Genomic DNA, 11,048 nt, shown 5'->3' on the forward strand with positions numbered 1-11,048 from the left:
GGTAATCCACTTAATGGGCCTGATTTGACTTCCTCCTTCCTACCTTCCTTCCACCACCGGTGCCCAGGAGCATTTCGCTCGCCGTCCAGAACAAGGTGTCACTTTGAATTATCAGCATTGGAGGCACGTGTGAGATAGCGGACCCGGCCAATCTTCTGGAGGTCCTGATAACGTGCACGGGGGGTGACAATGAACGCTCCGGAGGTGAGATGAGAAAAGCTAAGTTGGCTTGAACACAGTTTAGTTTTCTTACATAATTTTAATTGGACTTAGCCTCAATAACAAATTAGTCCGACTATTTAAAACTGTAAATTATTCAATTTGCTGTTAAACCGAGAAAAGCAGTAAAACGTTGTCCGTCAATCACGCAGATTTAATTGTTCAACTGTAAAACACTTTGCATTTTAAAATGTACTCCAAAATTATAAGTTTGAAACATTGGTGACATTGATGAGAAAAAAATACCCTTTCGGATTCCTTAGTGAGCTGCAAAGGCAGGAAATTAGGCTTTTTAGAAGCACCTGAGCTGAATAAGTGCACGGTGTGACTGCAGCTATTAACATGGAGCTGTTTTAGCTCTGACAGATCACAGAGCTCCACAGTAAATGTGCCACGAAGTCAAGGTCCAGTCCAGCAGCATGACTGAGAGCGAAAAGAACAGGAAAATTAGCCACCCCATTAAAAACAGGAACAAGGTTCAAGCCACAGTCCGGACCAGTCATTCACAAGTTTTTTCCTTGAGCAAACTATGAATGCAATTATCGTTATCTGCATCCAGGTAGAAGTATTAAAAACACGGCCACTGTGATTTTCTTACATTGTGCACCTGATATGAAGCCCCACATCCCATGCATCATCATACATTGCACAAATCAATCAGGATTTGCATCAAAATGATATTTCAGTGGCCTCCATTCAGTCGCATGGCACAGCATGTCCTCGCTGTTTAAGAAAGCAAACAAAAGCCATTTTCGCTTTGGGCTGATTTTTACAAATGGGTGGAAAAAAGAGACGGTAGATGCATTTATCAAATATGGCAATTTGCTTAATGGACTCTGACAAAGCCATTGGCGGTCTTTATTTAGATGCAGATGACTTCCTCCATACTGGCTTCCTCTGTCACTCTTACAGCTGCCTGTCAGGGGAAGGAGACGAAAGCTCCCTCCACTTTCTACCCACTGACAGTCAATCAGCGCTGCTGTCTGTCTGTGTGTGAGACTCTGACTGCCTGTCGACCAGCCCTCTCAACCCTCCTTGACTCATGCTATTTCCCCTTCACTCCGTATAAACTCACCGTTAATGCAGCAAAGAAGGGAGCAAACTGTCTACGGCTCTCATCGCACGTACAGTAAGAACGACGGGGCAAGAAAAATACAAACCGCTTGAAACCGTGTCCATGTTTCATCGCATCCAGCATCCATCGCTCAAAAGCATAGCTGCTACTGCTAAACACAGCCTGGTGGAATGGCGTCTCTAATTCCTTCAGTTTGACACTACTTCACACTACGCACTGTGACTTTTGAGAAAAATACCAGCCAAAATTGAGCCATTTTGTATTCAACTGCTGCGATGCTCAAAGGAAGCGTTTCAGGGCAGGAAGAGCTGATAAGCATTCAACCAGCAAGCTGAGAGCACAGGGCTTCCCTCCCATTAAATAAACCCATGGAGCCGAGTGTGTGAAGGGTGATTCAATGTTGAGGCAACAGTGCCCTCTGGACTAAAACAAGCATCAGTCATAATTGTGTCTTCATACACAGCTTTGTTGTTGGACACACATAAATATGCTATAAATGTGAAAATAAATGTTTATTTATTCAAATGGGAATGTTAGCATTTTAGCAAAAAAACAAAAACGAAATCGCTACGACGTAATCTACATCATATCAGACATATCAGAAACATTTCACGTGATGATGTCATCATGTGGGTGAAGTAAATGAGTAAGTCAGACAGTCAACAAGGAAATTATTTATCAGCGGCGTCGTGTCATGCTGGTTAGTCAGCTGTTTATATGACAAACAATGAGCGGTGAATGCAATTACATCTAACTCTATAGAGGCACAACGTTACAGAGCAAGTGGGATTTGTCCAACATTTGTTTCTGAATAATTACACCACCGTCCTTTGAGCCTCAGATTTGAGGCAGAGGCAGCAGGATGGGATGTTTTCTAACAAATGGAGTCCTCCATATGATGCGTGTGCTTTAGATACGATAATGGATAATGATGTTCCTCACTGTCTAGTCTGTTCTTCCTGTGGAGAGATTAGCAGCAGCCCACCAGGGAAGATGATAAGTGGTTTTCCTCAAATCCACGTAGAGACTGATGAGAGACCAGGAAATGACCAGTACTGTACCATGGAAACCTCTAATATTAGTATGCTAGCTAATTTAAAGCAAAGACCCTCAGACCCTGAAATAAACGCCCTGTGGCAGAGGTCCTCGTTCCCCTTTCTCTGGCTTCCGTCAAGGGTCAGTAGCGAAGTACTCTTTGATTTGCACAGCTTTCATGTTAGCGAAACCTTTTGTTTAGATGCAAAGCTGAAGTGGACAAGTGTACAATAGCAGTAATGACACGGGCAAAGGAAATGAATCAGTCCTTTTAAATTCAATTTGTTTCTCAGTTCTGTTAACGCATTTAGACTCAGTATTCACAATTTAATATTCAAACCATAAATAAAAGCACCAAGGACGCAATTTCTTACCGTCTGCCGAGTCGCAGACGTTCTGTAGTCTAGACAGAGAACGCACTGAGGTTTGAACATCCTTTAAACACCACTCGCTACTGACTTCACTGTTTGACTCAGCTTAACGCTTTGAACCGGCGCGAGGGACAAATACTCCCTCCGAGCATCCCCGCGGGACGGGAAAATAAGATTTCGCTGAACAGTCAACTGCGAGCAGGCGTCCGCGCTCGTTAACCAATCACATTTGACGACACAAAGGCCAGTGTCGGAATTGGACACAGGGGACGAGAACATCAAATCAGTGTTTCTCATTGACTTGATAGCGCGAAAGCAATCACGTTGCTGCGCCTCGCTGATGGAAAGTTGCACACAAACACAGTGCATGAACCTTATTTCTGTGGGGAACGGCTCTGTCAGGGCCCAGTCACGGCGGCCTTGATGGAGGAGAGGTGACTGTGGTTCCCATCTGGTTGCATGAGGAGCTCGGAGCGAGACACATGGTTACTAATATAAACATGTCATGCGGTGCGTGCGGCGTGATGGAAGGAGCAGCTGCAGGGACCTTGAAGGACCCTGACGTTTCTTTATGGGTCTCTCATTTCAAGAAATCCTCGCCGACTGTCACACTGCACTGTGATTTGTCCTTTTACAAAATTGCTCTAATTGCGGCATGTTTTTCAAGGCCCACTTTGTGCGGGAGAGGGCTGCGAAGCTGAACCACTTAAGCGCAGCAGTTCATTGATATTCATGCGCGAAGAACACGCCGAAGTGTCCTGATCTCTTCAGAGGACCTATTTCACCATTAAAGTAAAGGGTACAGTTGAAGTGAAGCCTCTTTGAGGCGTCAGCAATAAGATTAATACAGTGGTGAGTTTCCAACACCAAAGGCAAGACTAGAAATAGCGTTGCATAGAGTATAATAACGTTTTCATGCAACTAAGGCAAAGGTGAATGATGGTGCATGGCAGCTTTTCAAACTCAATTCATACATCATCATCTGTGGTATCAGTCAAATAGATGTGACTAAATAAAAATCTACTAAATCAGTCGACTTTACTGTTATACAGGAAACTGACAGGACACTTCTGCAAGTGAGGCTCCCATTCATTACACACAGTAACAATATGAGGTTAATGGTACAGTAACATACTGTGCTGTACCATTAACCTCATATTAAACACGGGAGACGCGACCTGGCTTCAATTAACAGCGCAGTTAGCGCAGTGAGGTACGGTGTCTTATTGTGCTCTCGCGCCATCCCCGCTGCGACGGCTCCGGAAGGCGGAAGATGACGTTGCTTAGCAACCAAGGTCCTAAACAAGCGCGAGCTCCGGAGCGATATTAGCCACTAGCAAATTAGCATCTAAACCACTAATAATTACGCTTACCATAGCGTTTGATAATTTTTATTTTATTTTTCCGTTCACACACTAATGCAATGGCAGGCAAGAAGAAAGAAGCGAGTCTGCAGGTCAGAGCAATGGTTCTGTAACGTTCCTTACCTTTGTACAGTTAAACGCGTTCATTAACTTGGTTCTAATCGCTCAGGCGTCTGTCACAAATCAAGAGCAGTGGGAGGAGATGCTTGCAACCAAAGGTTTAGCAGGTACAAAATCGCACGCAGAATCAGTTCCTTTGTGTTTTACTAACAGTGAAGTATTAATATTGTCTGTGCGTCAGTCACTCGCTGTGTGTTGCTGCCCTCTGGTGTTCACTGGTGTAACTGCAGCTTGCCTACACGTCCACATCTGCCATTCTTATAATTCTCTCTCTGCTCCTCACGGGTTTAACATTGGCGTCCGTGGCGTCTCTTCTCCTAGTTGTGGATGTCTACCAGCAGTGGTGCGGACCCTGTCGAGCTGTGGTCAGTCTGCTGAGGAAAATAAAGAACGAACTGGGTGATGACCTGCTCCATTTTGCCACCGTGAGCCACAAGCATATAGGTCCCAACTACATTAGTGAGGAAGCAGGTGAAGGCGCTCGGCCTAATGGTTGTGTGTGTGGTGCAGGCTGAGGCAGACAGCATTGATGCCCTGGAGAGGTACAGAGGCAAATGCGAACCCACCTTCCTGTTCTATGGGGTGAGTGTTGTGTTTGTGGTCATGACTTATATCAGTATATACACTATGAACCATAAAGCCTTTTCTACCCTTTACTTCTCCCTTCTAGTGACTTCAGTATGATTACAGATACAGTAGATTAAGACTCAGGTACCGATTAAAAAAGTTACTGGTACTTAAAAGAAGGTTAGGTGGATCAAATGAATTCAAGAATAAAAAGGAGCCAACAGCCACATATTATTAGTATTATTACAGGCTTTAACATATTTTACTATTTGAAATATATAGAGCTGTGTCTCTTAAAGTATTATTATGATTGATGTTTGGTCACTTTTGCCACTGTACTTGCTTTTCAGTACCAGTAGGAGGCAGTAAATATATAATTACCTGACTCATAATATAGCAAGTTGTAAAGGGATAGTCTAATTTGCATTTGCATCTGTTTTTATTGTTTGTTTGTGTTTTTCATCCTGACCTTATATTGCTCACCAGCACTAATGATGATGCAAGCAGGAAAGAGCTGTGACCCCATTGCATATTTGTGTTGTTATGGGAACTACAGTACGCGCGGTCATATGCCTGTACTCATATATTATTGTTGTGGTTGACTCTTAAAGCCATTGCATCTTTGAGGACAGTTGACATGTGCCTCTGTGTGCTTCATACTCTTTTTTAACAGGGCGGTGAACTGGTGGCTGTTCTGAGAGGTGCCAACGCGCCTCTGCTTCAGAGGATGATTGTAGAAGAACTGGCCAAGGAAAAGTTGGTTCTGGAGCAAGGTGGTGAGCGCAGAGCGGTGAGACGTGCAGTTATCACTTTGTCCTTTAACACGCGTTGTAAATCAATTTTAGATAGTGCAGCTCCCCTAACATAGAGGCTTGATCCAGAGTCTAGGAAACAACCCTGGATAAATGATAGCATTCGTAACTGCAAACAGGAATGTAGAAGGGCAGAACGCAAATGGAAGAAACTTGAACTTAGTATTTGTCTGAGCTTATCTGCACCAACCGTCTGAATCCCAGTTTCCTACTTGAAACCACTGATAGGCTATGTCACACTTTGTTGATAAAGTGGAGCAAATTAGATCCAGTGATAATCAACTTCCTACATTCTTGAAGGTTGTCTGTCCATATCTTAATTGCCTGAGCCATTTCACCTTGACAAAAGTATCTGATATCATTTCCCCTACTAAAGTATCATCAAACCCCCTTGACATTATTTCAACTAGGTTGTTTGTGTTTGTCCAATAGAAGGTCTTGGGTCTCTATTAATAACTTCTTGTTGTTTCTTTCCCTTATTGAATATGGTGTGCCCCAAGGGTCAGTCCTTGGTCCAATTCTATTCTCTTTATACATGCTACATTGGAACAGGTTATCCACAGACATAATGTTTCATTTCACTGTTACTGTATGCTGATGACACACAGTTGTATATCCCTGTTACACCCACAGTTCTCTTCAAGATTGTATATTAGATATAAAACACTGAATGTCCCCGAACTTTTTGCAGTTAAACTTAAAGACTCAAAGAGAGATTTTTCATGTAATTTGAATTCTACTGTTGTGGTACCAAATGTTTCCTCCTGATTCATACCTCACCTTATGTTACCATGAAGACAAATATGTATAAGTATGTGTATGTTTAAGTATCAACTTTCTACAGCCATGGTTAGAGATCGAGTGTTTTTGTTTTGACAGATTAAAGACGATGGTCTAATAGATGATGAGAAGAAAGAGGACGAGACGCCACGGCAGTCAGAGAATGATATACGCATAATTGGTACTGTGTAAACAAGATGTCCATTTTATTGTTATTGGCCTTAATTTTCTTATTGTCATTAACATTGTTTCCCAGCAGTTCTTTCTCATTTTGCATTACTCCGATCACGGCGCTCACACATCTGTCTCCCCTGTAGTTCCTGCTAGTAAATCGTACACGGTTGCCGTTATCAAACCAGATGCTGTTGCTCACGGCAAGGCAAATGAGATCATTATGAAGGTACACGGAGGCTAATGCCGCACGGATTCTGTGAAAAACCTGATTGTCCCGAGCCTTACAGCTCACATTAATTCACTGCGTGTTCTCCCCCTGGCTAGATCCAAGACGCCGGGTTTGAGATCCTGGCCCACGAGGAACGAACACTGACGGAGGTTGAGGCTCGAGATTTTTACCAGCACAAAGCAACAGAGGTGGGTTTTTGTAAGAACAATGATTATAAATTGAATGCAATGATACAATGCTGTATCCTCCCTTGGTTCCTCATACTCTTGGTGGTTGTTTGCAGACTGGCTTCGAGGACTTAGTGCAGTTCATGTCCAGCGGTCCCTCCCATATTCTGATACTTTCCCAAATCGAGGGCTCGTCCAACGTTGTGCCTGCATGGCGTGAGTTCATTGGCCCAGCAGACGTAGAGGAAGCCAAGAGTCAGAAGCCCGAAAGGTGAGTTACTAAAAGTTATACTCGCTTGGAAATAAGCATTGAAATAAAAACATCAACACCAATCGCACACACAGAACTGTTCACTGATCATTATTAGATGTAAGAATAAAGATTTCTTTATAGTACAGATATTCAGTCCTGTATCTGCCTTTGATTGCAACAATGTGAAACAATCTAAGCCCAACGTCTAAAAAAGAAAATGAGCAGCACATTCTCGCCCGCTCCATCAGACACACCCAAACATTTTGCTTCAGCACCAGCAGAGCAACCATCTGCTCTCCTCTCCTTCCTCCCCCCCCGGCTTCCTGCAGCTTGCGGGCACAATACGGCACACAGACACCGTTCAATGCAGTGCACGGTAGCGAGGACAGCAACCGCGCCAGCAGGGAGCTCGCCTTCTTCTTCCCCAACTTTACCACGGCCTCGGCAACCGAGCAGGATGGGGAGGAAGAGCGTGTGGAGAGGACACTGGCTCTCATCCGGCCCGACGTTGCCAGGGAGAACAGAGGTGTGTTTGTGCCAAATGCGCAAGCATGTGCACACGTTCTGCGAGCCCATATGCAGAAAAGGTGGCTAACGTTAACACACAGGGGCATGAAAGGTGCTCAATAAGATGAACCCAGCTGAACTGCTGATGAGGCTATTGCAGAATATTTTATTAATCCCCCTAATTGAAATTAATAGTATCAACCGTTATGTTGTTAGCAGTAATACAACACGTGTCATTTCTGTGGTTTCGCAGAGGAGATATTGGCGGAAATCCACAAGTCAGGCTTCACAGTGGCCATGCAAAGAGAGGTGATGTTGACAGAGGAGCAGGTCACACAGTTTTACTCCCAACATCTTGACAAGGACTACTTCCCTGCTCTGCTCCGCAGCATGACCAGGTTATACTCTAGAAACGTCTGAGGCATAGTGTGGTATTGCATAAGCGTGTATATATTAATACTACTGCTACTATGTACAGTGGGCCAGTGCTTGCGTTGGCTCTAGCCCGCACAGGAGCTGTCCATCACTGGAGGAGCCTCCTTGGTCCTCCTGACATTAAAACAGCCAAAGAGGAGAGTCCTGACTGGTGAGTGATGCACTGACGCCAGCAATCACCCACAGTAATCAAAAGGCACATGCCAATTAGGTGATCGTACTCCACCTGTTAGATATTCATATTCTAACAATGTGTGCAATGCTGACTTCAGTCTAAGAGCCCAGTTTGCTGTGGAGAACGAGCCCATCAACCAGCTACACGGCAGCGCGAGCCCCGAGGAGGCCGAGCGAGAGATCAGCTTCTTCTTCCCTCCGCAGCGGACGCTGGCGGTGATCAAACCCGATGCCATGGAGGCGCACAGAGGTCCGCCGAGGAACAGCGCCGAAATGTCCACCTTTGTTTCTGCAGATGTTTACATGTGTGCGCATCTGTTCCCTCGAGCAGAAAGCATTTTGGAGGAGATCCACGCCAGGGGTTTCTCTGTGGCGCAGCTGAAGGAGACGGCGCTGTCCAGAGAGATGGCGGAGGAGTTTTACAAGGAGCACCGGGAGAAGCCTTTCTTCAGCCAGCTGGTGGAATTCATGAGCAGGTCAGTGTGAACATCTGAACAGGATGAAGTGATGACTGCAGACCTGCCCTGATTCCAGTCGCTGCTGCAAGTTTAAACAGCGGTTTAGCAGTTATCTTAGCAGGTTAGACTCAAGACAGCCTCGGGCAAATTGCTAGGAAGTCCATTTCAATTTAATTCTTTGTTCCGCTAGAACAAAGAATCAAATCTAGGTTTTAGAGTTGTCTTCCGCTCCGATTAGCCACTCGCTCGGTTCTTACATAACCGCTCGGACAACGAAAGTTCTCCAACCAAAGCAAACCAGTGATTCTCCAAATCCCAATCTGACCATACATTTTATCAAGTTTGTTTTTTAACACTTTATTTTATGCAGTAAAATCTATTTTATTGGCAACTCTCCAAATTAATGTTTAAAGCTTATTACTACCCCCCCCCCCCCCCCCCCCCCCCCCCCGTAGAGCTGCAAAACGCTAAGAAAGGTCTACAGTAGGTCTTAGGCTGCGTTTGACGGCACTGACAATGAAAAGGGAAAGTTAATCTACCGTGTGTCAGCAGCATTGTTCATGCTAGGCAAATACAATACAGCTGCTTCTATAGTATATGCATGTCAAGCCTGGTAATGGAAATATGCTACCATTCAGTGGTTTTGCTAATATAATTGGAGGATTTTCAAAAATGTAAAACTTGAACGTGCATCACTGAGCACAAGAATAATATTCGCTGCTAAAGGGCTTCTTCATGCCAACATATATATCCCATAGTTGTATTCCTGATGTGATCAGCGTGACAATATAAAATCTACCTTTCTACAAAACAACACATTTTTGACTTGTGAAACATGTGAACATTTCAGGGGGCCGTGTCTGATGCTCATCCTGACTAAGGACAATGCAGTGGAGGAGTGGAGGGCCCTCATGGGCCCCACAGACCCTGACCAGGCTAAAGCCGCATCGCCAAACTCTCTCAGGGCCCGCTTTGCCTCCGACATCCTCCACAACTCAGTCCACGGCTCCTCCAATGAGCAGCACGCAGAAGCAAAGATCCGTTTTATTTTCGGTGATATCAGCTCAGACGCTGAGATCCCCGATGATGGAGGCAGTGACAGAACCGCTTCAGGTGATAAATCAATGCGCATGAAAATCATTTCCATCTGTCACTTCATCTGCTTTTACTAATGTTTATGTTTTGCTGTAGAAATGGTAATTAATAATAATTATGCGCATACTCTACGTTTGAGCTAGAAATAAAATCTTCATTTTCACCCACAGAGCGAGTCAGTTCTGGAGATGAAAACACAGATTTGTCCAAATCTCCAGTTGAAGAAATGTCTGACAACCATCACCAGCAACATGAAGGTATGAAATGAGTCATACAGAGTATGAGTGTATACTGTGCAAATACTGTTCCCCTACAATCCACTGAACCATAGGACGTACATAATCTTTTACCTTAGCATTATAATCTTATCTAATGACCTTTCTATTGTTTACATTCAGTATCAACCTGTAGGTTGATATCACACCTGAAGTGTTGCTATTGCTTTTTTATGTGAAATGCCTGAAAGCCCACTGCTTTCATTATCGTGAGGCTACATTTCGTTTGGAGAGAACATGCACGTTGAGGCAGATCATTGCTTCGCAGGCGTCGCCTTTCAGGGGATCTGTCTTCTGAAATGGGACAGAGCAATCGCTGCATTACGTCGGGGGGATTGGGAGTAACTAATGAGAACATAGGTCTTGTAATAGTGACAGATCTGACGGCTTACCATGAGCAAGAGCAGGCATGAGGCGGAACAGATGCCACTTATCTTCATAATGTCACAAACAACAACTGGAAGTGGAAGATGTAATCTGCTCCTATAATCTTTGACTAGAGTGCAGTGAATCTTCACCAGCTGCACTGACGCAGCGCAATGCAAACACAGGACACTAGATAATAAATGTTTAGCACCTATTTTTTCTCATCAAACATTTACATCAACTTGATAGAATCATTATGCTTATTTTGCAGATGCTTCACATGATTCTAACTGTGGCAGCCCACAGACAGGAGAGAGTGATGACCCAGATCCCTGCAGCTGAATCAGTAGATCAGTGTTTTCTAAAAATATTTGCTTATTTAGCAACATTATGGAATCATTTTTGCTGTATCCTTCAGCTGAGCCAAAATTGTTCAACTGATTTCATCCAAGCAGTTTACATAAATGTAAAGACTTTTCACTATGAGAAAGTGGTTTCTTTTTGCTCCCTTTGTTCCACAGACTTTACACAACCACTATATAAATTTGCACTTAAAGGTGGTAGTTTGACAC

At 44.1% G+C, this 11,048-nt stretch overlaps 1 protein-coding gene across 2 annotated transcripts; it reads left to right on the top strand.

Annotated features, from left to right (window-relative positions):
- The first annotated feature begins 3,963 nt into the window (after positions 1 to 3,963).
- nme9 (NME/NM23 family member 9) lies at positions 3,964 to 10,954 on the top strand. Of its 2 annotated transcripts, XM_029136721.3 has the most exons (17): positions 3,964 to 4,156; positions 4,234 to 4,291; positions 4,506 to 4,609; positions 4,695 to 4,766; positions 5,425 to 5,541; positions 6,443 to 6,524; positions 6,661 to 6,743; positions 6,842 to 6,934; positions 7,030 to 7,184; positions 7,496 to 7,692; positions 7,927 to 8,071; positions 8,152 to 8,259; positions 8,381 to 8,532; positions 8,614 to 8,758; positions 9,591 to 9,853; positions 10,006 to 10,092; positions 10,748 to 10,954. In XM_029136721.3, the coding sequence occupies exons 1-17, from the start codon at positions 4,124 to 4,126 to the stop codon at positions 10,816 to 10,818; spliced, it is 1,965 nt and encodes a 654-aa protein (XP_028992554.1). In that variant the 5' UTR covers positions 3,964 to 4,123; the 3' UTR covers positions 10,819 to 10,954. The 2 variants fall into 2 exon arrangements, with proteins under 2 accessions (XP_028992554.1, XP_055360943.1); XM_055504968.1 differs by lacking the exon at positions 3,964 to 4,156 and having other exon boundaries at positions 4,242 to 4,291; positions 4,506 to 4,583.
- The last annotated feature ends 94 nt before the right edge of the window (positions 10,955 to 11,048 follow it).

The sequence above is a fragment of the Betta splendens genome, chromosome 21 (assembly GCF_900634795.4).
Source record: "Betta splendens chromosome 21, fBetSpl5.4, whole genome shotgun sequence".
In the NCBI taxonomy this organism is placed as follows: domain Eukaryota; kingdom Metazoa; phylum Chordata; class Actinopteri; order Anabantiformes; family Osphronemidae; genus Betta; species Betta splendens.